Source organism: Callionymus lyra, chromosome 10, assembly GCF_982586985.1.
Source record: "Callionymus lyra chromosome 10, fCalLyr1.hap1.1, whole genome shotgun sequence".
NCBI classification, from domain to species: domain Eukaryota; kingdom Metazoa; phylum Chordata; class Actinopteri; order Syngnathiformes; family Callionymidae; genus Callionymus; species Callionymus lyra.
In genome coordinates, this window is record NC_141827.1 from 12,850,741 (window position 1) to 12,877,476 (window position 26,736).

At 37.9% G+C, this 26,736-nt stretch overlaps 3 protein-coding genes across 4 annotated transcripts; all 3 read left to right on the forward strand.

The window, feature by feature from the left end:
• Positions 1-71: 71 nt before the first annotated feature.
• zmynd10 (zinc finger, MYND-type containing 10) lies at positions 72-5,984 on the forward strand. Of its 2 annotated transcripts, XM_087801513.1 has the most exons (12): positions 75-333; positions 1,641-1,749; positions 1,823-1,939; positions 2,012-2,065; positions 2,137-2,286; positions 2,359-2,447; positions 3,605-3,699; positions 3,776-3,948; positions 4,985-5,110; positions 5,163-5,284; positions 5,351-5,476; positions 5,713-5,984. In XM_087801513.1, the coding sequence occupies exons 1-12, from the start codon at positions 245-247 to the stop codon at positions 5,807-5,809; spliced, it is 1,347 nt and encodes a 448-aa protein (XP_087657639.1). In that variant the 5' UTR covers positions 75-244; the 3' UTR covers positions 5,810-5,984. The 2 variants fall into 2 exon arrangements, with proteins under 2 accessions (XP_087657638.1, XP_087657639.1); XM_087801512.1 differs by having other exon boundaries at positions 72-333; positions 2,137-2,447.
• Positions 5,985-8,376: 2,392 nt separating this feature from the next.
• Positions 8,377-23,186, forward strand: LOC148070401 (ras association domain-containing protein 1-like). The gene is made up of 7 exons (XM_087801516.1): positions 8,377-8,648; positions 9,825-10,174; positions 12,273-12,397; positions 20,915-21,022; positions 21,092-21,383; positions 21,471-21,586; positions 21,874-23,186. The coding sequence occupies exons 2-7, from the start codon at positions 9,856-9,858 to the stop codon at positions 22,018-22,020; spliced, it is 1,107 nt and encodes a 368-aa protein (XP_087657642.1). The 5' UTR covers positions 8,377-8,648; positions 9,825-9,855; the 3' UTR covers positions 22,021-23,186.
• Positions 23,187-23,279: 93 nt separating this feature from the next.
• tusc2a (tumor suppressor 2, mitochondrial calcium regulator a) lies at positions 23,280-26,454 on the forward strand. The gene is made up of 4 exons (XM_087801518.1): positions 23,280-23,377; positions 24,491-24,713; positions 25,638-25,758; positions 25,841-26,454. The coding sequence occupies exons 2-4, from the start codon at positions 24,565-24,567 to the stop codon at positions 25,904-25,906; spliced, it is 336 nt and encodes a 111-aa protein (XP_087657644.1). The 5' UTR covers positions 23,280-23,377; positions 24,491-24,564; the 3' UTR covers positions 25,907-26,454.
• The last annotated feature ends 282 nt before the right edge of the window (positions 26,455-26,736 follow it).

A 26,736-nucleotide genomic window follows, 5' to 3' on the forward strand; every position in this document is an offset into this window, starting at 1 on the left:
ATAATGTATTGCTTTGTATCCAAGTAAACAATCCATCTCGTATTAAGGATCAAATCTCACTTTGTTTTGAGATTAAACAACACGAGGGCACAGCTCCACCCACTGGTCATTCAAGAGAACTGCGTTCAGTTTGTAGTAACCATGGTAACCATAGCAAACGTTCTCGCGGGGAGAAAAGCGCACTGACGACTTTTTCCAAACGACGATCATCTGTTTATTTCGTTCCTTTCTCCCGACATTATAAATGGACACGTCGGTGGTTCTGCCCGCTGAGGCGGAAGGTTTTGCTCAGAGTTTGAAGATCTTTCCTCTGAAAGAAGTTGGATCTACGAGGTAAACAAGTCGATGCTACTTTGACCAATATGTGTCTATTATTATTCTATTATAGAACTTTAGTACATTCTCTTAAAAAAAGTGAATTTCCAAACAAATTGAAGTAAAAAGATTGAGTGACAATACTGAACATATATTTAACTGGCTCCACTTTTGTGGTAATGCTGTTTGTTATTAGCATGCAAGCTAAAGGCATAATGCTACTATATGATCTACATATATTTTATGAAAGTTAAAATAATACTTTTCCTTAATGTAAGAATTATTTATAATATAATGTTCATCGAAAATTGTTCAGATGTACATTTTTTTCCTTAAAAAAACATTATTATCCAGACTTGTGTAATTATTAGCACGTAAGCTAAAGTCATAATGCTACTATATGATCTTTTACAACACATTTATTTTATGAAATTCAAAATAATACTTTCTTTAATGTAAGAATTATTTACAATATAATGCCTGTTCCTCAACAATTGATCAGATTTCCCTTTTTATTCCTTTGAAAAAACATTATTATCCAGACTTGTGTAATTATTAGCACGTAAGCTTAAGTCATAATGATACTATATGATCTTTTACAACACATTTATTTGATGAAATCTAAAATAATACTTTTCCCTAATGTAAGATGTATTTATAATATAATGCCTGTTCCTTAACAATTGTTTAGATTTCCCTTTTTTTTCCTTTGAAAAAACATTATTATCCAGACTTGTGTAATATGTGCTATATTAAGTAAGTAAGTAAGTAATTTGTATTTATATAATATAATAATAATAATAATAATCTCTATTTATATAGCGCCTTTATAGCGCTTTTCCAGACCAGGGTCACAAAGCGCTTAAACAATCATAACAATATTCAATAAAGTATATACTTTAAAGGTCAAGATAACACTGATAACACAACAGGAGTTCCAGAAAATCAAGGAAAAGCCTGAACAAATAAAAACGTCTTAAGATGTTTCTTGAAGGAGTCAGTAGATCATCAAACACAGAGAGAGAGGAAGATCGTTCCAAAGCTTAGGAGCAACAGTCTGGAAGGATTTCTCTCCTCTGGTCCTGAACCACACCGCTATGATCTACCTTTTCATCTTATTGGGTTTGACATCCGACGAATACAACCTTAAGCCTGTATGAGGGCACATGTATACAAAGAAATACACTTAATGAATTAACCTCAAAGTTTGTTATTAGACTGTTGCAGCACTCAACTCAAAACTATACTTATTAATTGAAGCATGGACTTGTTTATTTTGTCGTGGTTCAGGAGTCGCATTATGCTTTCTTTATGTTGTGCTGCAGATGGTTCACGCAGCATGAATACATAGAGAAACTGAACATGCAGGCGATCTTGAACGCTACAGCCATGCACGACGAGTTCATCAAAGAGCTGCTGGTGTTGCATGGAAAGGTAACTCCACGAGTCCACGAGAGATGAAGTTATAACATCTTGTAGCTTGTTTAAATGCTCTTTGTTTGACCAGATCCCAGTCCTGGTCCATGAGATGATCCTCATTGAGGTGTGGAAGCAGAAGATTTTCCCCATCTTATGTCAACTGCAGGACTTCAATCCAAAGAATACATTTCCTCTGTACATGGTGGTGAGCGGAGGAACGTTTGATAACACGACCAGTGCAGGTGAACATCACGTCAGTACGTGTCTTATGTTTCAGATCCATCATGAAGCCACCATCGTCAACTTACTGGAAACCATCCTGTTCCATAAGGTCAGTTCCAACACACACACACACTTAAAGAAGGTTCTATACAACGTTAAGATAGAATCTGTGTTGAGTAGGACTCGTGTGAAGCGGCTGATGATTCTGTTCTGGATCTCGTCGATTACTGTCATCGTAAACTCACCCTGCTGGCTGGTAAAACTGGAAAGAACGGAGCCGTAACCGCTGAAGAAAATCAGTCTGACAAAAGTACTCTGTGTCCTAAAGAGGTAATAACCACAGTCAAAGTCCATGTATTGGTACTCTTGAGTACAAGTTTGTGTTCTTCATGCTCGATCAAGGAGTTGCAAATACAGAGTTCTGCGCTGGAGCTGGAGATCTCCTTGAAGGCGGTGTCTGTGCTGCGCTACATCACCGACCACACGCAAAGGTACAGCAGCCGACGCTCAGCTCAAGACTATTTGTAGTGATGGTGATAGACAGGGACCCTTAGTATTTACAGGACGTACAGAGATCACATGATCCTACAATAAAATTATAAACAAAAACAGAGGTGACAAGATCTTCAGGGGTCTAAGAGCTAAGAGAGGAGCTAGTTTCTGAGAAGTTAGTGTGGAACCTACTCTCCCGAGGCAGGTGGTCAATGCAAAAGACAAGGAAGATAAGGGCCTCGAAGGTTTCGGGTTCATCCTGGGTTGACAGTCGATCAAGAATGTCATTTTTTAGACATGAAATAAGAACATACACTTTCAGAAGCTGCAACCTTGGAAATAAATGTTGACTTGAGCTACCGAGGACTTTAACTCTGCAGCGAGAATTCTGACCTGCTCTAGTAGAAGAACTCACATTTCTCCCGATCCTTAAAACTCTTCACTGGCTGCCAGTTTCTTTCAGGATCAGTTTCAAAATTCTGGTTCTTACTTTCAGATCTATTCATGGTCAGACTCCTCCTTACATCAGTGATCTGATCCAGCCTTACACCCCAGCTCGGGCTCTGAGGTCTGTGGATCAGAATCTACTGATGGTTCCTGAACACGGTTCAGGACCAGAGGAGAGAAATCCCTCCAGACTGTTGCTCCTAAGCTTTGGAACGATCTTCCTCTCCCTCTGTGTTTGATGATCTACTGACTCCTTCAAGAAACATATTAAGACGTTTTTATTTGTTCAGGCTTTTCCTTGATTTTCTGGAACTCCTGTGTTTGTCTCATGTTGTCTTGACCTTTTAAAGTATATATTTTAACTGTGTATTGTTTTTGATTCTTAAAGCGCTTTATGACCCTGGTCTAGAAAGGCTCTTTACAAATAACCTTTACTTTACTTACTTACAGACGAAGAGGCTGAATTATGAAAAGGCAGCAGAAGGTCAAAAACTCGACACATTTACGCAGAGAAGGAAGAAAAAGATCTCAGAATAGACAGGAAATGGCTTAACAAAATAAAATGCCACTAGAGGGAATCGTAGTAGTAGATTAGATATTAGATTAGAATCATCGAGATTCATACACATCAACATCTTTGTGATATAGTTTGACAGAAGAGAAATAGATGAAATTAATTTTCCATTTTTCTTTTTCACTTCACGCGAAGCATCAGTGTTATCACTCGCATTCTCAACACTCACAACGTTCCCTGTTTGCTGGTCCATCTGATCGACTGCTGCCCGTGGAGTCGCTGCCACGACGGTAAACAATTATACTCGACTACTAATGTTTCTGTATTTAAAAAAAATATTCAAAAATGATGCCATTTGGATTCCAGGTGAGCTGGAGAAGTTTATCAACGGCAAGTGGCAGAAGATTCCTGCCGAGGATCACCTGAAGATGACCAAGCTGGACGGTCAAGTGTGGCTCTCGCTTTACAACCTGCTGCTGAAGGAGGACTGTCAGAGGAAGTATGACTTTAACAGCTTCAACAAGAGTCAGCTGCTTAAGGTGTTTTATTCATTTCATTTTCATTGTTATTTTTCAACAAGACAAATATAATTCTGATAACAGAGTCAGTTAAATTAGTTTCTAGGCTCAGTTTTCATGTCCGTCGGTGAGTAAATACTCAGAGGTTCTTTAACACATCCTAGTTACATTGATGATGTAATAATTAATATGGATTAAATAGTAGTTTATTTCTGTCTTAACCTTCTTTATAAATGTGGATGTAAAATGTGATGAAAAACTCTTGAGATATGTAGATATGTATGAGTGTTGTTCAACACTGCAGAAAACTGACCAGAAACTGTTTCCTTCAACTGAGAAAAATCTCTAAATTTAGGAAAATGTTGTCGGAACATGATCTGGAGATTATAATCCATACGTTTGTATCTTCTCGCCTGGACTATTGTAACAGTTTATTTTCATGTCTTAACAAGAAGGATGTGTCTCACCTGCAGTTAATACAAAACTCTGCAGCGAGAATTCTTTCCCGCTCTAGTAGAAGAACTCACATTTCTCCGATCCTTAAAACTCTTCACTGGCTGCCAGTTTCTTTCAGGATCAATTTAAAATTCTGGTTCTTACTTTCAGATCTATTCATGGTCAGACTCCTCCTTACATCACTGATCTGATCCAGCCTTACACCCCAGCTCGGGCTCTGAGGTCTGTGGATCAGAATCTACTGATGGTTCCTGAACACACTTCAGGACCAGAGCAGAGAAATCCTTCCAGGCTGTTGCTCTTAAGCTTTGGAACGATCTTCCTCTCCCTCTGTGTTTGATGATCTACTGACTCCTTCAAGAAACATCTTAAGACGTTTCTATTTGTTCAGGCTTTTCCTTGGTTTTCTGGAACTCCTGTTGTGTTATCAGTTTTATCTTGATCTTTAAAGTATATACTTTATTGAATATGGTTTTGATTGTTTAAGTGCTTTTTGACCCTGGTCTGGAAAAGTGCTATACAAATAAAAATTACTTACTTACTTACTTATAATTTGAGACTTCATCAACATCTTGTACTTTCTGTCTCGTTCTTCCAACAGCTCCGCGGTTTCCTCACCGAGGTGTTGCTCGATCAGCTGCCGGTCTTGGTGGAACTTCAGCGTTTTTTGGCTCATCTCGCTGTGACCGACCCAGAACCTCCAAGAAAAGGACTCATTCTAGAGCAGGTGTGTTAACATCACGTGTCAAACAATTGTTTGCTTACTTTTTCTTTGAAAGATTCCTGAAATAAGGAACCACATTGTGAAAGAAAACTCTGGGAAGTGGAAAGGAATCGCAAAGTTTCAAGTCCAGGAGACGTTCAGTGCATCGGAGAGCGACTTGAGGCTGCAGGCGAACAGGTGAGGAGTGAAGCAGGATTTTCTCCCCGTGGTTCTGTTCGATCTCGACTGTGGCTTTTCCACCAGGTTGGCACAGACGTACAGCTTGGACGTGATGGAGAGTTTGATTCCAGAGAAGCCAAAGTGTTCATCCTGTGGGAGAGAAGCAGCGAAGAGATGCTCACAGTGCCAGGGCGTGTGGTACTGCAGCAGGTGAGGGTCATAAACAGAATCCAATGCATGGATAGAACCAGCAGTGTGTTACACATTATAATTGTATAAAAAATAAATTATTTTTAATATCAGTAACTATAGATTAATTAATGCAGACCAATCAGAAGGAAATTATTCATCCTATTATTTAATACGTTGATGTATTTCACATACATGTTGATCCATATAAGGTTTAATTAAAGTTGGATTTATTTTATTTTTTTATGTATCCACAGAGAATGTCAGGTGAAGAACTGGACCAAACACAAGAAGATCTGCCAGCTGTTGACGAAGACCTCAGAGAAGCTTGAAGACCTGGACATTCAAAGCTGAGCAGAACTGGAATGTTTTCTTCGGTCAAGTTTTTTATATTGATGATGAATCTGAATCATCGTTTTTCTGCATATAAGTAAAGCATAAACCAACGTATCATTTTTGGACTATTGGATAAAATTTTCATTTTCTGCTGCCTTTTCCATTTGAACGATTAAAATTATTTTTAAACCTATCAAGCTGAGATGATATTTGTTCCTAAATATGTTTAATGTTTGAGTCCAATAAATCTAATCCCCAATAAAGTGGTTTCATGAAAGACAAAACTAACAAGAATTATGCAGACGCTTCAAGGCCCTGACCAGCAGGTGGCAGCACCGACCTACTGATGATGAAGGAGCTCAGAGTAAACGTTTTTGTTTTCCTTTTTATTTTATTGTTGTTAGCGTATTTACAAATAGACATGGATAAAGTATTTTTGTATTTTAAGTATTAATACAATTAATTAATAATTAAGAAGAAATGTTTAATTAAATGAATTATGGATTTGACTGGAAATTCAATTCTTGAACCATTCTAAACATGAAGGAAACGATCAAGTGTTACAAGGATAATGGTAGTAAGGGGTTGAAATGTATTGATTATCGAAGTATGAGAGAGATTGAATGTCTTAAATCATACTCCCGACTAAAATCACATATTAAAAACAGATTTTTACAATAATTATACTAATTGTATTGTCTTTATTTAATGCCTTTCAAACATTTTCTAAATAAGCATACAATTCAATGAATCAATCATGGATCGATGAATCATCCTGTCGATGAAGATCCAGTCATGCTTGTGTGTCGCTGACAACATTTCCTATAATAAAGCTTCGTCCTCGATCATAGTCTTGTGGTCTATCTGCCTTTAAAAAATAATATCTTCTGATGCTCCCACACTTTAAATCTATATCTTCCTAAATCCTTCCTCCAGAATGGTGGAAAGACCATGACACCGTCATATATTCCTCAACATCAGTGAATGAAGAACATTTCATTTCAAGAACACTTCAGATGCCCTGATTTTGCAGACATATAAGAATAGTTGCTTCTGTAAAGATAATAAAAATCCATCCACCCACTTTGCCTTTCACTTCGTTGACAGAATCGTTTGAAAGGTGACTTCAGGTGCAGGACACAGACACTATATTTAATGTCATCTATATCTAATGTCATCTATAACTAATATCATTTATATCTAATGTCATCTATATCTAATGTCATCTATAACTAATATCATCTATAACTAATGTCATTTATATTTAATGTCATTTATATCTAATGTCATCTATATCTAATGTCATCTATAACTAATGTCCTTTATATTTAATGTCATTTATATCTAATGTCATCTATAACTAATGTCATCTATATCTAATGTCAACTATAACTAATGTCATTTATATTTAATATCATTTATATCTAATGTCATCTATAACTAATGTCCTTTATATTTAATGTCATTTATATCTAATGTCATCTATAACTAATGTCATCTATATCTAATGTCAACTATAACTAATGTCATTTATATTTAATATCATTTATATCTAATGTCATCTATATCTAATGTCATCTATATCTAATGTCATCTATAACTAATGTCATTTATATTTAATGTCATTTATATCTAATGTCATCTATAACTAATGTCATTTATATTTAATGTCATTTATATCTAATGTCATCTATAACTAATGTCATTTATATTTAATGTAATCTATATCTAATGTCATCTATATTTAATGTCATCTATATTTAATGTCATTTATATCTAATGTCATCTATAACTAATGTCATTTATATTTAATGTAATCTATATCTAATGTCATCTATAACTAATGTCATCTATATCTAATGTCATCTATATCTAATGTCATTTATATTTAATGTCATTTATATTTAATGTCATCTATATCTAATGTCATCTATATCTAATGTCATTTATATTTAATGTCATCTATATTTAATGTCATCTATATTTAATGTCATCTATATTTAATGTCATCTATATCTAATGTCATCTATATTTAATGTCATTTATATTTAATGTCATCTATATGTAATGTCATCTATATTTAATGTCATCTATATTTAATGTAATTTATATCTAATGTCATTTATATCTAATGTCATCTATAACTAATGTCATCTATATTTAATGTCATCTATATTTAATGTCATCTATATCTAATGTCATCTATATCTAATGTCATTTATATCTAATGTCATCTATAACTAATGTCATCTATATCTAATGTCATCTATATCTAATGTCATCTATATTTAATGTCATCTATATCTAATGTCATCTATATTTAATGTCATCTATATTTAATGTAAATTATATCTAAGATCAACAACTTATTTTGCTTCATGGATTCATCGAAGCACCAACTGATGACATGTTTTAATAATACATGTGATTTATCTGCTTTCTCTCACAGTGTTGTCTTTTCTCTAGAAGTGTTTCTCCACGTGTTTCATCATCATCTACTTTCTTCTTCTCGCTCGTCTCGAGCCTCTTATGTTCCGTCGATCAGAGAAGGTCGCGCGCGAGGACTCCCCCTTACGTGCAAACATCCCGGATGTCGCTGCAGCTCATCTCTCAGTATCTTAGATTTAAATGATAAGTTTCGTTCGTAAACGGTAGAGACTGAATATAGACCGTAAGGAAGAGGCTTTTCGGAGACGACGTGGAGACGATAAAAGGGAGGAGAAGAAAAAGAAGAAGAAGAAGAAGAAAAAGAAGAAAGTTTGTCGAGATGAAGTCGTCGCTTCTCACCTCCGTTACTCGAACTAACGGACAGACATGAGAACCAGTGACGGTCTGCAGCTGTTTTATTACACATCAGGTAAAAATAATACTTTTTCCACGAGTACTTTTAAACTTTTACTTGGCTTCCTTTTACTGCAGTCGTCGAATAACGGACTTTAATGGGCATTACTGTCTAAACAGTGTTTAAATAACAGAGTTGCTTTACCTTTTCGTAGAGTTTAACATTTAACTGTTCATGGCTTCACTTTCTTCTGAAAATGTTCCTGAACTGTTCGTCCTGTTTGAAACATGGAGCAGTGGCGGTACTGGCTTGTACGAGGCCATGGGCGGTGTCACCAGCGCCCCCTACTGCAATATGATCTGTTACTAGAATTCACTAGTTGCTCTGAATATAATAACGTTTTATTCAACTTATTTACTGAAGGGGAAACATTGTTCAATCGTTCTGACCCCCTGTATATACAAACATTTTTTTAAAATCTATCCAGCAAGAGGTTTTCAAGATGCTTTTCTATTTTTTTTAAATATCAGTTTGTATCGTCCTCCATTTTTTGGTTACAGATCATTTGTGCTAGTAAAGTGTGACACATCTGTACATCTACATGTTTTGTCCTTCCCTTCAAAACATGAGAACTGATATTGATCTTGTCAGATATAAATATTCATTCTGCAAGAGTACCACAGTATTTTACTCAAGTAAACTTACTATAAATAGAATGCAATTTTGTATATTTATGAGGTATTTCGTTGTGACTTTAGTTGGAAGCTTCTTGAGGGAAGGAATTTTATTTTAAATATTTTCTTTTGAAACAAGAACTTACTTGTATAAAAAGTAGTAGGTATAGTTGTTTTTTTTCATTTATTTGTATGATATTGAAAATGAAAATGTTTGTTTTTTGCTTTAATTCTATTTCAAAAAATGAATATCAATATAGGAAACAGAGGGTTGTTTAACCGTTTGTGTAACACAGTTCATACTAACACACATTTACACATTCTTACTTCTCATCAGAGGTTGACACAGCAAATCCAAAATGACCTTTTCATGACCTCATTGACCCCATGTTAATCTCCAACATGGTTTGTCTTCTGCCTTTTACTACAGGATCTATAAACATCTGTTTCATATTTACTGGACAAACCTAGATCCATATGATGACCGCCATGTGTTCAACAAAGTTGTCGAATCTATAGAAACATCTAAAGGGCGAAGCTCCTCTCACAGAACATGGTCTTCTTGTTTTTCGTTCAGGATGGGCCGTGACAGCATCTGAGCGGACGCCATGTCTGCAGGTGAGTTCATCGAGCTGCGTGACCTGAGCGCAGGTGTGGACCGGAGAGAGCTGACCGGCTCGCGCTCACCTTGCTCACCTCCACGTCTGGAGCGAGCCAACGCTCTGAGGATCAGCCCGGGCAAGGTTCCGGACCTGCTCAGCCGCGTGGGCATCATCAGGGTCCTGAGCAGCTCGCTGGACCCCCAGCCCCCGGAGGAGAGCGGGGAGGGCCACGACTTCCAGCCCTGCAGCAACGCTCAGCCCACGTGGTGCGACCTGTGCGGGGACTTCATCTGGGGCCTGTACAAGCAGAGCCTTCGCTGTGTCAGTGAGTGGACGATATCAAGCACATACATGTTGACATGTTTAACATTTCATTCACTAGCTAAGACCTGGGCAAAGTGCGGCCCAGGGGCCACATGCAGCCCTTTGACTGTATTTATGCGGCCCTCGTAATGTCAAAGTATGATCATGTATAAATGGTTCTAATGCATTGAAAAGTGTATTTTGTATTTATTATTCATTTAATAATAATATATATATATTTTTTTTAAGTTAGTTGAAGAAATCTTTGGAAAAAAAACTCAATAATAAAAATGTCCGCTTATTTAGCTTAATAAATGTCACGGCCTAATGACGAATGTCCTTTTTTGGGGGAGATTTTCTCGTCTTTCTTTTTGCTTGACGGCCCCTAACAACATTCACATAATTTAATGTGGCCCATGAAGAATTATAATTGCCCACCCCTGGTCCAGCTGTTGAAGGTGTTTGTGTTTATAAATATATATATATTTTTTTCATTCTTTTTTCATTATTATTATAATGCTATATACAGTATTACTAATATAAAACTAAACATGAGGCGAGAGGAGATTCAATATAAAAGAGTTTAGAAATAAAGATCAGATCAATAAAAGTTTACATATTTATTATAAACAAACAAGGATTTTAATCGCATTTATATTCAGGATTAAATTCTTCCAGAAAAAAAATATATATACAGTATATTTTACTATTTTACTTAGTTTATCTTTGTTGTGTTTTGTCAGATGCACAACTATTATTTAAGAGTAAAGAATGATGCTTATAAGACCCTGAAAAAAGTTAATTAAAAGAACATTTTCTGCCTCATTTAAACTCTAGAAGTTGTCACTAAAGTGAAAAAAGTCAACGTGAAATGAGTTAGTCTTGTGACATATACGCAGACAAAGCTGCCTTTTGTTTCTTCTTCTTAGACATTGATATGTCGACTTGCATTTCCTGTTCTGTGCTGCGACTGTGGTTTGATGCTGGAGTCTGCAGAGAAATCCAAGTAGTGTCTGATCAATCGTTACTGCATGTTCACATGACTCTGCACACGACCAGTATTGTGGTGCCCAACAATAGCTCACGTAAACTAAACTTAACTAAATATGAACCATGATATTTCATTTTAAATTAAATCATTTAATATTAGGTACAACTATTGGTTTAACTATTGTTGTTTTTTTCATAGGTGTCTTGGCTGAAATAGATTGGTACAGAACAGAAATGAATAAATTATAATTATATTGTTTATATATTTATATATTTATTTACAGCTTTTTAATAAGTAAGTAAGTAAGTAAGTAATTTTTATTTGTATAGCGCTTTTCCAGACCAGGGTCACAAAGTGCTTAAACAATCAAAACAATATTCAATAAAGTATATACTTTAAAGATCAAGATAAAACTGATAACACAACAGGAGTTCCAGAAAATCAAGGAAAAGCCTGAACAAATAAAAACGTCTTAAGATGTTTCTTAAAGGAGTCAGTAGATCCATCAAGTGCAAAGAGAGAGGAAGATCGTTCCAAAGCTTAGGAGCAACAGCCTGAAAAGATTTCTCTCCTCTGGTCCTGAACAGTGTTCAGGAACCATAAGTAGATTCTGATCCACAGACCTCAGAGCCCGAGCTGGGGTGTATGTCTGGATCAGATCAGTGATGTAAGGAGGAGTCTGACCATGAATAGTTCTGAAAGTAAGAACCAGAATTTTAAAGTTGATCCTGAAAGAAACTGGAAGCCAGTGAAGAGTTTTAAGAATCGGAGAAATGTGAGTTCTTCTACTAGAGCAGGTCAGAATTCTCGCTGCAGAGTTTTGTATCAACTGCAGACGAGACAGATCCTTCTTGTTTAGACATGAAAACAAACTGTTGCAATAGTCCAGACGAGAAGAAACAAACGGATGATCTTTATTTTTATTTTTTTTGTATGTGGACAGAACAAAATCTGTCACCTAGTCAAGCAAGATTTCTAAGTATTTAAGTAAAGAAGAAACTATATTCAGAAGATAGATGTTTGATTCCTAGTGTAAACTAATGCTGTGTGTTGCTGCTCTGCTGCCTTGTAAGGTCAATGTTTGATCTCATGTATTTCTGTTTGGTCACGTTTTATTGTTTCTCCACAGACTGCAGGTTCACGTGCCATCACCGGTGCCGGGCTCAGATCCGACTAGACTGCTCCTGGGATCAAGGATCTTTGGCGGACCAGGCGTGTTTCGTCGAATTCTCCGTAGAAACCGACACGAATGTGGTAAGAACACGGCCATAAACCACATTCATTCAATGCACAGCACCATCAACACTAGGTTAGGTCCATGTGTTTAGACAGGACTTCTGAGTTGAACCTGTGCCCTGGTGGTCTGAGAACAACAGGACTTTCTCACACACTTTTCTGTTCTGTGTGAAGCACTCGTCCATCTATGGTCATCGACTCGAAATATACCCAGAGGAACATCGAGTACTCGGGGAAGTAAAGACACAGGAAATTGTGTCAACATTCGTGACACCACTTTTTTGTTCAATTTTGGCCGTCATAGCTCAGAAGGTAGAGTGGTTGATCTTGTGGCCCGGAGAAGATGCAGGTTCGATCCCAGCACTGGATGAGATTGTGCCCATGAGCAAGTGTCAGGTTAGGAATCTTTCTTAAAACTGTAAACAAAAGAGGAGAAATCAGATTTTATGTCTAAACAAGAAGGATCTGTCTCACCTGCAGTTGATACAAAACTCTGCAGCGAGAATTCTAACCCGCTCTAGTAGAAGAACTTACATTTCTCCGATCCTTAAAACTCTTCACTGGCTTCCAGTTTCTTTCAGGATCAACTTTAAAATTCTGGTTCTTACTTTCAGATCTATTCATGGTCAGACTCCTCCTTACATCAGTGATCTGATCCAGACTTACACCCCAGCTCGGGCTCTGAGGTCTGTGGATCAGAATCTACTGATGGTTCCTGAACACACTTCAGGACCAGAGGAGAGAAATCCTTCCAGACTGTTGCTCCTAAGCTTTGGAACGATCTTCCTCTCCTTCTGTGTTTGATGATCTACTGACTCCTTCAAGAAACATATTAAGACGCTTTTATTTGTTCAGGCTTTTCCTTGATTTTCTGGAACTCCTGTTGTGTTATCAGTTTTATCTTGACCTTTAAAGTATATACTTTATTGAATATTGTTTTGATTGTTTAAGTGCTTTGTGACCCTGGTCTGGAAAAGCACTATACAAATAAAAATTACTTACTTACTTACTTACAAGACCCTCTCCCTAGAAGGTCCCATTTTCACTCTGGAGTGCGACTGTTTAAGTCGCACCTTTATACACAAGCAGACGTCATCTGTCAACCATGAAGCAGAACAAAGTTCAGCCACAAGGAAACCACAATAGATGTCGTTAAACGTAACAGAGGAAGATCAATGTTTCTTCCCGTCATCTTACTCGATTGAATGTTGAGTGTTTTTTACAACATTCTTCGAACAGAACAATGATTGAAACAAGAGCAAAGGTGAACATTTAGATTCCTGTGGTTCAAAAGATTTGATAACACTCAACACACTCATTTAGTGTTTTCCCATCAGCAAGACACTTATCATTCACCCAGCTCATGGTTATCCAAGAGGTTGAAAAGCAAGTCAACTGGACTGTGTGGAGTTTCTAGGAAGACTTGGATGGACTGAAACCCATCAGGGTACAAAACCCATTCGTGGGCTGAGGCCTGGTGCGGGTCCTTAACACCTGATGACTTGTTATCGTGATATTAAGTTGCTTTTTAAAGGAGCGTTTTAGTGAGAAGATTTGGTTCTTTTAGCTCTTTTTTGGCACATTTTCAGAGAAACATTGGTTAAACATGCTGATCAAGGGATTCCTAAAAAAAATGATTTGTTCTTGTTTTTTCTTAAGCCAATTAAATCTTCTCATGAAATCATGCACAAATCTTAATCAAAACTGAATTTGCGTCATTTCTGACAGAGAAAGTATATCATAATGTAATTAAAGGGCGACTAATGTAAGTAAGTAAGTCATTTTTATTTGTATAGCGCTTTTCCAGACCAGGGTCACAAAGCGCTTAAACAATCAAAACAATATTTAATAAAGTATATACTTTAAAGATCAAGATAAAACTGATAACACAACAGGAGTTCCAGAAAATCAAGGAAAAGCCTGAACAAATAAAAACGTCTTTAGATGTTTCTTAAAGGAGTCAGTAATGTGTTGATTTAAGTGTGTCTTAAATAGATGTTGGACTCTATTGTGTCATCAGTATGTGTCTGTTTGTACAAAACTCTCTTTTTATTTGAAATATTTACATTAGAAAATGTTCTTAAGTCCTTTCTACTGAAACCGCTTCTTGTTTACCGTAACCAAGCCCACTCTGCTGTGATTGGTCAAAACATTGAGGTTTGTCACAGCACGTAATCAATCCCAAATCTACACCTCCAAGTAACTTGTTGTATAAACAAAGCATTGGGTTTTGGCTTTGGTTTTAAAAAACACAGTATAAACAGTACCAAAATGACATAATGATGTACAAATTATAAACAATTCAATATGTTGAAATATGTTTTTCTAGTTATTATCATGTTAAGATGTATTTATAGAGATCAAGGATCACATCATGATGATGGTTTCCGTTAGTTTCTAAGTGAGATTTCCAAGTGTTGCTGTAGCAAACAGCGTTTGTTCGTGCTGTCATATGACAGGATGTGCCTGAAGGTAATGAAGCGTAAAACATTCCTTCGGATAAGTTAATTCTTAACAGCAGCATGTTGAGAACATAGTTATGATCTCATCATTCAACTCAATGAAAGACAGAGATCTGCTCTCCACAGAGAAGCCCTGGAGCGTCAAAGCTGAATGAGCTATACAGTAAATGGGAATAAAAGCTAGTAAGTGACAATATCAGCAAACATTTCTAAGAAGTATTGTGACACAAATTACTCTCCCAAAAGTCTAATTTTGCTCCAGGTTTGTATACATTCAAGATGAAATGTCATGTTATAAAGTTAATAAAAGTAATATAGAAACCACTAAAAATGTTGTGCCACGGACCACTTGAATGTAGGACAAATTTGACTTAACAAGTGACGACAATTCAGTGTAAAATTGCAAAATATTGATGAAAACAATTTACAAATAGTGCTGGAAGAATGCCATCTCAGGCCGTAGACTTATCTGTCAAAAAGAAGTAGTAAAATACACATTATCACAATCCGTAGAGTCACCTAATTTAGAAAATCCCAGCATGCATTGCAGGACTAAACCTGACCACTGGTCACTTTTCTTTTTTATTGTGTTACGATGTGGTTTGTTGTTTGTTGTGTCATATGTTGTCACATATTGGAGAAATTTTTTAGGAGATTCATGAGACTGAGCCAACATTGGTTGTGTGTATTTCTACCATAGGCTTGCTTTAAAGTTAAACTAATGTGTTGATTTGAGTGTGTCTTAAATAGATTTTGGATACTATTGTACTCATTCATAAGTGTCTGTTTGTACAAAACTCTCTTTTATTTGAAATATTCACGTTAGAAAAAACCCAACATTTCTGTTCAATTAAACATCAACCACTCATGTTTCTAGAACACCAAACATGGAGAGTAAATGAAATCGGACGCTCAGCGAAGGGATTTTTAAACAACATGATGTCACACTTGCATCTTTCAAAGAGGCATTTAGGAAAGCGATAAGATCTCGTGAATGAGTTCTTTGAGACGTGTGACGGGGGGTTGTCGGCGCTACTGTTCTGGTGACAGTGAAACTTGCTTCAGGGAAACACAGAGTCGACTTTTAAATGAAAACTTGTTTTGCTACGTCATTTTTCTCAGTCATTCTTGAGGGACCGCAATGGTTTGCTGCAGTTTCAAACAATGCACTCGTTCTGTTTTGGTGATTAAAAAAAATGAAGGATAATAGCATTCATTTAGTTCAGACGACTGCAGAGGAGACCTTCATGGAGTCTACTGGCTCCTTCAAGAAACATCTTAAGACCTTTCCTTGATTTTCTGGAACTTCTGTTGTGTTATCAGTTTTATCTTGACCTTTAAAGTATATACTTTATTGAATATTGTTTTGATTGTTTAAGCGCTTTGTGACACTGGTCTGGAAAAGTGCTATACAAATAAAAATGACTTACTTACTTACTTACTTCATCATCTATCCTACACATGGTTAACTATTTACATGAGCGTCAACGCTACGATCGTAACGTGACATTCTTAAAGACGGGATGATGGTTAGCTTTGTGGTTTGAGTTTTGCAGAAGAAATCACAAGTTCTTTCAAGTAGGACCAGGTGGTCACGAGAGCTATATGGAGGTCGGCAGGTCACCTGGAGTTAGATTTGTTTCCAGGTAGCTTGTTCTGAATAAACAAATAAAAAACTTATTTTAAACACAGTGTCTGTACCTCAGGGTTGTAAAGTATGCAAATATATTTTTCTTTTGCTCTACTTTAAGCTTCACCAACATCTTCTTTCAATACACGCTTGTTTAATACACTAACATTGTTGCAAATAGTTTGAGTATTCATGAAATTAATTAATCATTTTTTTAATATATGATGGTAAATCATATACTGTTTAGCAAGTGTATCAATCTTTATTGTTACTATTAGTGAATACAGTTGCAAGTGATGACAGAAATTTAGAGAGCAAAGATGCATCTTTTCTGCTCTTCACTACATCTGTATTATTTCCATCATTTCAATTGATTTTAAAACCACTACGTTTTACTACTTGTCCATCATGGATAATGACAAGTCATCCTCTGAACACTGTCATCAGTGAGCAGAGAATCAGATGGAATACGAATGCTCCTCCCATGGTGCAACACTAATAGACTCAGGTGCTGTGTCTCAAATCGCATACTTGCGTACTCAAAGTTAGTATTTTTAGTGCGTAAGTGCGTCTCAATTCTTAGTATGTGAAATTTAGTGCGCCATGCACACTAAATTGTCGTACTAAAACGCCCACAAAACTGAGTATGGTTCGATGGACACTATCCACCCTAAACAGCCGCCATCTTAGTGACGTTGTAAACGGAAGTTACGTCATATATAAATGCATATATATGTATATACTTACAGGTGCATTTTCCGCAGCAGTAGGAGGATAAACACGTCTTCGGTGCTGATACCAGCTTAAATATCTCGCGAATATTTCGATTCTTATATTTTTTCTTTATTTCTTTTTCCAAACTTGCAAAACGTGCTGCCAGCAGGTGGCGATAGCGTTCAAACAGCTGGTTGAAACCATTGTTAAATAGAAGTAGAAGAAGAAGCTGTCGCGTCATTTCCTGTTAGTCTGTAGCAGCAGAGTTTGATTTGAGACATACTATCTGTGGAGAATTTGCGTACTAGTTAGTATGTACACTATCCTGATGCATACTAACTTCTAGTATACTAAGAGAAGTATGCGATTTGAGACACAGCAAGGGACTCATTCATTCCTCGTGCTAATATTGTTTAATTCTGAGTTTGGGGTCAGGAGTGAAGTGAAAAAATGATTCTATTCCATGTTAATCTTTGTTATTTTCTCTTTTATCTATGTTCTTTATCTTGATTTAGATTGTGTCATCTTGCACTTTCTTTTTATTGCACTATGTTCCTGTTCTTGTTTTATGAATCTATCGTCTGTGTTGCTGGAAAAACAATTTCCTCCAGAGGGATCAATACAGTTGATCAATAAAACATTAATATATTTGACTTGATAACCATGATGGTTTACAAATGAAATCAAGATTAAAGTCGTAACTCAAGCCGTTACAAAATATTTGTTAAACGCTTTAAAGTCGTCTTGTGACCTGTCACGTGATCGTCTGAAGGCGCGAGACACCCAGAAAGGAGGGGGGAGGGGGGGGTCAAGGAAGTAATTCTAACCAATCAGGTTCCGCCGCGCTGGATTTGTGTACTTTCCAATCTGAAATCAACGGAAATGGGCGGAGCTTCCCCCGGGTGAGAGGAAGCGTCCTCAGCCGGGCGGGACCGTTTTTCACACACATCCTGTTTCCCACAGCAGCAGCAACGTGGCCAGTTTTCGAGCATCGTTATCTACCGAATTACAACTTTAGCTGTAGCCGTAAAAAGTTTCTCGCTCTCTTTCGTTTAGTTTTCCGTTCTTCGCGAGCACTTTTTTTTATAAAAAAAACAACTATCCGTCGAGTCGAACATGAGCAGCTCAGATAAGACCCCCTCCTTCGAGATGACCTGGGGAAGTTCTGCCAGCAGCGGCTACTGCAGCGAGGAGGACTCGGAGTCCGAGTTCGAGCAGTTCTTCACCGCCCGGACCTCCTTCTTCACCAAGGCACGGAAGGCCAACGTTCAGCCCAAGAAGGTGAGGAGATCCTGGTCCCGTTGAAACTCTGGGATGAACCTTTGACGTTCATGCTCTGGCGCGTCATCGACTGTGTTCTCATGACGGTGAAGAAGTTTGTGTAGAAGCCAAGATCTGGTTCAGGTGTTGAACTTTCATCAGTTAGCGGGTGTGTCTAGCGTTGGATCCAAACATGAGATGAAATAATCGGCATGTTTGGATGACAAGACCCGCAGTTGTCATGTTTGTCGACACACACCGGCTCCTCAAGTTTCCACTTCCACACCCACCACTGTTTCCCCATCAACTTATTTCACAATCTCTGATGAGTCAGTGGTTCTTTTTCTTACCACCTACACTTCTCTCACTTACTCATCCTCCACCTTAGACTTAGATTGTATCATCTTGTTCTTTGTTTGTGTTCTTATTTTATTTTATTTAATTTTTTTAATGAAAAATTGCAGTATTTGCTGTTGCTAACTGGAAAAAACTGGAAAGAACTACCTACTTTCTCAGTATAATTTGATCTATTCAATTCAAAGTATACATATATGAAACTTCTAGTGTGGATGGGGTGTGTTTTCTTAGGCTTCTACATGTTGTGACTGCAGAACACTTCTGCTATTTTAATTTCCCTATTTTTTTTCACATGTATATCAACAAGGAAGGCCTGTCGCATATGGTTTCTTGAGCATTTTACTATAGCTGAAGTATTTTTTGGAGTATGATAGTATGATAACTGTATACGTTTTTTTTTGTTCAGGCTTTTCCTTGATTTTTCTGGAACTCTGGAACTTTTCTGTTGTGTTATCAGTTTTATCTTGATCTTTAAAGTTTATACTTAATTGAATATTGTTTTGATTGTTTAAGCGCTTTGTGACCCTGGTCTGGAAAAGCACTATATAAATAAAAATTACTTACTTGCATGTATATCAACAAGGAAGGCCTGTCTCCTATGGTTTCTTGAGCCTTTTACTATAGCTGAAGTATTTCTTTGGAGTATGATAGTATGATAACTGTATTGTCCTTCCCCCCACCTGCTTACTCATCTTTGTATCTAAGGTAAACAAATTGTTTTTTTCCAATAGCCAATACATACAGCAGTTTTTTTTTAATAAAAAATAAATCAAAATAAAATAAGAACAAGAACATAAAGAGAAAGAACAAGATGACACAATCTAAGTCTAAAACAATATCTATGTTTGCGAAAGTGTTAAAACTTTTATCAAGTTATTTTTGTAATGAAAAAAAAGGTTAATTCCTAAGTAAACATAATTCTCTACAGGGAGCACCGGTTGCAAAAGAGTTTGAGATGAACCGAACTAGTTGACCACGCAGCTGAGTCACAGGATGTGAAACAAGGGAGTGTTTTGTCTCTCCCACCACTGAGGCTATTTTTACACCAATGCCAAGCTGGGGAATGCGCTGGAGCTGCGGTCAATTAAACAGCTGCACGTTCCACAAGCTCTCCCCTCGAACCTCCCAGCGCTCCGCCTGTAGCACGAGATACTTGCTGTCCAACGGGATTAGGGAGAGGTGACATCATTGTTGCTGCGTCGACAGGAAGTGGGATTGCCATCTGATGCAACTGGTCTTTCCTGTTGGACAGATTTGAGCCAAAGCTAAAGGCTTTAAGGTTTACGTCTAATCCCAAACAGTCATTGCCTCGTATTGTTACTGTTGTACTTTTTTTGTCATTGGATGTTGAACATCTTACTATTCACATTGAAAACTTTATTATATTCATAAAATAGTTTTCCTGTGCTGCAGTGTGCAACAGATATTGGACTGCGAAAAATCTCTTAATTTAGGAAAATTATGTCACAACACGATTTGGAGCTAATAATCCATGCGCTTGTATCTTCTCGTTTGGACCTATTTTAACAGTTTATTTTCGTGTCTAAACAAGAAGGAGCTGTCTCGCCTACTGTTGATACAAAACTCTGCAGGGAGAATTCTGACCCGCTCTAGTAGAAGAACTCACATTTCTCTGATCCTTAAAACTTTTCACTGGCTGCCAGTTTCTTTCAGGATCAGTTTCAAAATTCTGGTTCTTACTTTCAGAACTATTCATGGTCAGACTCCTTCTTAAGTGATCTGATCCAGCCTTACACCCCAGCTCGGGCTCTGAGGTCTGTGGATCAGAATCTGATGATGCTTCCGTGCACAGACTTCTGGACCAGAGGAAAGAAATCTGTTGCTCCTAAGCTTTGGAACGATCTTCCTCTCCCTCTGCATTTGATGGATCTACTGACTCCTTCAAGAAACATCTTAAGAAATTTGTATTTGTGCAGGCTTTTCCCTGATTTTCTGTGACTCCTGTGTTTGTCTTATGTATCTTGGTCTTTTAAAGTATATATTTTAACTGTGTATTGTTTTTGATTGTTCAAGCGCTTTGTGACCCTGGTGTAGAAAGGTTCTTTACAAATAACCTTTACTTACTTTCTTACTTATATCTTCTTTACACAGGATGAGCAGCAGGAGGTGAGCGGGAAGCAAGAATTGTCACCAGTAGATTTACATCAGAAGGTGAAGGAATATAATGCTCAGATCAACAGCAATCTGTTCATGAATACGGTGAGTCTTACAAACACCATCTTAAAAGGAGATGGCTTTGAATCTTACTCTTTACAATGTCGTCAAAAGAACAAGGATGGATCCTTCACCGGCTTCATCAAAGTGCAGTTCAAGTTGGCTCGACCGGTGTCCGTCCCTCCGCCGAAGAAAGGGGCGACGGCACGTGACGCCGGGTCGAAGAAGGTGAACGGCGTTAAACGCCGGACCTCTTTCTACATGCCCAAGGACGCCTGCAAGCACCTGCACATCAGCTCTCGCACGTCTGCCCGCGAGGTCATCGAGGCCCTCCTGAAGAAGTTCACCGTGGTGGACAATCCGGCCAAGTTTGCTCTGTTTGAGCGCAGCGAGCGTCACGAACAAGGTAGATCGACTCATGTCGCCTGCGTTCAGTTTGCCGTGATTTCGTCGTATTAAAGAAAGCAACCTTTGCTTCTGCTTTACTTATTAGTCTACCTCCGGAAGTTGTCGGACAACGATCGGCCCCTTCCTCTGCGTCTGAGTGCTGGTCCTAATGAGAAGGCCCTCAGTTTCGTCCTGAAGGAGAATGAAACCGGAGAAGTTAATGTAAGTATATGGTTAAAGTCGGATTTATGTAATTATATTTTTCTTGCTGATTTTTTTTTTTTTTACTGGTTGTTGAGTTTCAAACTGCCTCATAGATGATAGAGAATAGATGGGAAACAATTTCCCGAAGGAGACCTCCTGAGGGATCACTAAAGTTCTACCTTACCTTACCTTAAACTCTGAAAATAAATGAAAACAAATGATTTTTCTGTGTCTTCTGCTCTGTAACAAACATTCCATGGATGGTTCGCTGCTTTATTGATGAGTTCTTCTGTTCCCCCTTGCAGTGGCACGCCTTTTCCAAGCCCGAGCTGAAGAACTTCCTTCGTATCCTGCAGCGCGAAGAAGAGGAACACGTCAAGCAGATCATACAGCGCTACACTCTGGCTCGCACCAAGATGCAGGAGGCCATACAAGGCTCCACCCCGGGTTGAGACCTGGCCACGCTCCGGGGTTGAATGAGCAGCTGATGGCTGGAGCCGTCGCCAGATGTTGAAGACGATGGTGACCAGTCACTGCTGCATCCATGAGAACCCAGAAGAAGAAAAAATATTCGAAAATGCCTCTTCAACGATGAGAGCGTGAGGGGGCACACGAGGATGCAAGAACGCTTGCGCAAATGTGCGTGTGTGATGATGCGAAAGATGAAGTGCCTTACACCTGGAGAGCCTGAGAGAGTGAGCAGAGAGAAGTGGGCAGTGGCAGACGAGAGTGTGGTCAATATGTGTTCGTTCTGATCATCTATGCTAGGGGTCTCCAAACCGGTCCTCAAAGGGGCCAGCGGTGGTAAAGGTTTTTGTTCCAACCAATCAAGATCTTTTAACCCATCAGGAGTCTTCAGAGTTTAATCTGTTGATTGACAGTCTGGTGTTGCTTGTTTCAGCTGAAACCTCATTGGTTAAACTGTACACGCTTGATCGAATCGAAACAAAAACCTGCACCACCCCCGGCCCTTTGAGGACCGGTTTGGAGACCCTTGATCTATGCACTTCAACTGATTCACTTTACCACTGTTGGCGTTGAGTCTGACAATTTTGAAGGAGTAAAAAAAGCCATTTTCCAATTGTAAAGAACAATTATTATGTCCTTTTAAGTTAGAAATGTGCTGCTATAACACCTCAATGTGACTTAACCATTGATACAGTTTGATGTTAAGAAATGACTCGATATCCGTCCAACATTCCGATTAATTACATTTATATGCATTTAGTCGGGCAAAAGATTTTTTTTCGCCGATAATCGTGCATGTAAATAAGCTATCCAGGCACTGCCCTGTTACAAAGTGAAGTCATTTTTTTGTTGAAGGAAGATTTTCATTTGACCCACTCGCCGAAGTCTGCCGTGACCCTTGACACCGCTGATGTGTGTCTCTCTACTAGTGTCAATTTGTGAGTATGGCTGTTGTATGGACAAATGTGTGCATTAATGAATGCCAGTGTTGCTCAGATTGACTGGAATCTTTTCGGAAGAAACTTTATATCTATGGAAGTTTGTTTGTCATTCCTAAATCTCACTTCTGTTTTCATTCCTCTTTTTGCCTGTGAATGTATTTTTCCTTTTACTGTCTATTTTCTATCTTCCAATAAAGTTTCTCACGTGAGGTTGTTGTTTCATTTTAAAATAAATGTATCGATACGTCGGTCGTGACGTCATCACCCCGGCCGTGTCTCTTTAACTGCGACAAGTGTGTGATCAGCTGATCACTCGACACTATGACCAAAACAATGTTCTCGACGTTATTTCACCGCTCGAGTAATAACACGGCATGACGACTCGTCCTTGCGGAAAGAGGTACATTTGTGACGCAAGCGTGTGTAGACGTAGACAGTCCGTCTGTTTCAATTGTGTTCATTTTTGGGGGCGAAACGTCCATCACTGTGGACGCTAAGCTAACGACGCTAACCTGCGTCAGCCATCGAAGCTAATAGCCTTGTTAACCTAGCCGTGCAGGTGCCGTTAAAATTCGCTTTGTGCAGTCAAGCGACTCGCCACAGTCGGTCAAAAAACAGAAGCTAGTAGGTGTTACACACCAGTAACGTATAGAAGACTCGAATAAACCTGATATGGAGATGAGGAAGAAGCCCCGTTAGATGTTCGTGTTAGCTCCATATGATGCTAGCTCCAGTCATTTAGCTGCCAGTGGATAACATGTCAAAATCAATACCACTTTAAAACGTGTGGCCACCTATAGTAAACCTGTTTTTAAACGTTAGATTTTTATAAATAATAGGTCATTCCCACTTGTATTTATCAGGTGCTGAGATTTGATCGATGCATTTGCAGTTGTTCTCCACGAGGATTCAATGTTATGACCAAAAATAAGACCAAAAACTGCACTTTTCATGGCCACACACATGAAGTTCGGATTATTGTTGGCAGATCAGGAGAAAAACAGGTGGAGGTTTATAGGAAGCAGATTAGTGATGGTATTCCAAATGTCATTCCAAAATATAACTGATAATCTTTAACCTTCCAGCGTTAGTAGAGTATTATTACAATCAAATTCAACTAGATTTCATATTTTGTAGCAGACTGAATCGTTTGATAATAATTGACAAAATCAACCTTTTAAAGACTATGTTTAATGATGAAACAATAAATACAAAAGTTCAAAATGTGTCATGAATAAACCCCCCATAGTTAGATTCCAGGATCATTTAATTCAATTCAATTTTATTTAAAGTGTCTTATCATAATAAAGTTATCTCAAGACACTTTACAGTTGAAGTAAGACTATAGTTGATTAAGGAAAAACAGATCTCAGCAATTCAACAATTTAAATTCTGTTGATCATCTACTCTATGGACTCAATGGTTCTGCAGAACAACTTGACTGTCATTACGAAGCCACAAAAGTAAAGAATAATTGCAACGTTGGTCGTCTTTGCTCGCTTGTTCCTTCCAGATAAAACTCCAGTTGGGACGTCGAGGGTGTAATTGAAGCTTCAGCTCAGGACTCACGATGCCTTATCTGTGAGAATGGGCGGAAGTGGATCCAAAGCCAAGGGCATCTGGCCTTTCTCAGGCAGTGGAGCAGGAGGTGATTCCGCCGGCGATGGGAACGAGCAGTCAGTGGCCCGACTCAAAAGTTCCAGGAGTGGAACACCATTCGTTTTTACCAGGAGAAGGTAAATTCTGAACCTGTGTCGTCTAAATAAGGATTTCTTTTTTATTATTATTTTAAATAGAACATATATGATACAGTATGTTTAACTGTTGTACATCATCTGATGAGAATGGGATGTCATGAGTTATCCAAGTTAAAACGCGAGTCAACTGGGTCCGGCTGACTGTCTAGTTGACCTGAATGAATGAGAAACTTCACGAAGTTGAAAACAACAAAATATATTTCCTTCTTATACCAGACATTTAGCTTTAATAATCACAATATAGGAATTTTTTTTTTTTCTATACTGGATTGAAATTGTATTTATTTTGAGTTGAATGGTCACTCCGATTAGGTTTAGGATTGTCATTTTCAAATAATTGCTGATTTATATTTTTATTGTTGCACATCATGCATTACTTTTAACAGAAAACATTTCTTTAATTAAAAAAAACACCCTTATAATAGATTTAAAATCTCAACTTATGTGAAAGCCCAACTCTCCTGACTTACTCACAAGTCTTCCTCTCCAAGATACAGTCCCTCATCATAATTACTTTAAAAGTTATTTCCTGCACCGTCAGTTTATATACTTTAATGACGCATTTCAATATCATTTTTAATTAAAAAAGTTGCGGCACGTTTTCAATGTCACTCATAAATTGTCAATTTATCACTAATTTTGACAAATATCACACAAATACTCTTCCATATTCCTGTTACTCTCATTAGGCTGTACGAAGATTCATTAAAACCATTGTTTTAATACAAGAACATTCTGTATTTCATTTGATCGCTAAACGAGAACTGGAAGAGCACAGACGAGACCAGAGGAGGATGAAGACCAAACACACTGACTTTTCATGGCAACTCTTGATTGGAGATGCTGAAAAACAAATGCATTAAAAATGCTTGATTTTTTACTTTTGTGTCTTTGTCTCACCAGCTCCTTGTACTATGACGAGGACGGAGATCTTGCCCACGAGTTCTATGAAGAGACCGTGGTTACAAAAAATGGAAGAAGAAAGTCTAAATTGAAGAGGATTCAGAAGAATCTGATTCCACAGGTAAGAACAGCAGTGACATTTATTATTTGAGTGACTTTTATTATTTTCATCACAAAGTGATTTTACATTCTTTTTCTTCCAGGGAATAGTGAAGCTGGATCATCCCTGCATCCATGTAGATTTCCCCATCGTCCTCTGTGAAGTGTGAGATGCTGGCATGTGACCGGTTCTTGGCCGGGAATTTGCAGATGCTCTTCTTTTTAGAACAAGGAGTCCGAAATAAGTTGTGTTCCGTTCTGCAGTGTGGTGTCCGGATTGGAACTTTGAGGACGCAAATCTGAAAAACAAGCTCCACATATCGGCGGGTTCACTCTTAAGATGATGAAGTTGTTTCCCCTCGTCTAGGCAACGTACAGAGAGTACATGAGTTATATTGCTCGTGGGAAGGTTTCTCATGCAGGAGAAGCCTCGTCTGTCTTTGCCTTTCGTGGGGAATTGAGCGATAGAACTTGTACATGTCTTGTATGTGTACGTTTACTTCATGTCTTTCCACGAGGAGGACCGTCCGAGCAAAGTTTAGGATGGATGGATGGATGGATAAAGTTTGATTTTATTGTACATAAATGATCATAGTCTGTATTGTGAGTCTGTCTCAGTTTCTGATGCTCAGACCTGCACTAGTGAAAATGACACGCTGTAAATAACTCACCTTTCTTAGTTGGAAATACTTGAATAAATGTTTCACTGAGCTGAGAAGTGGTCATGTGACTTTGTTGTATTTATGCTACTGTGCAATGGCTTTTGAAGCGCACAATAGAAAAGTATTTCTTATTTTGATAACAATACGTTTTAACATTCAACACATATTTCTAACATCTAGATCACTTTTAATAAAAGTGCACGTAGACATGGTGGCGCCCTCAAGAGGACGGGTCTGGTATCACTCAATCTTCCTCTTTTTATATGTAAGTAAGTCATTTTTATTTATATAGCGCTTTTCCAGACCAGGATCACAAAGCGCTTAAACAATAAAAACAA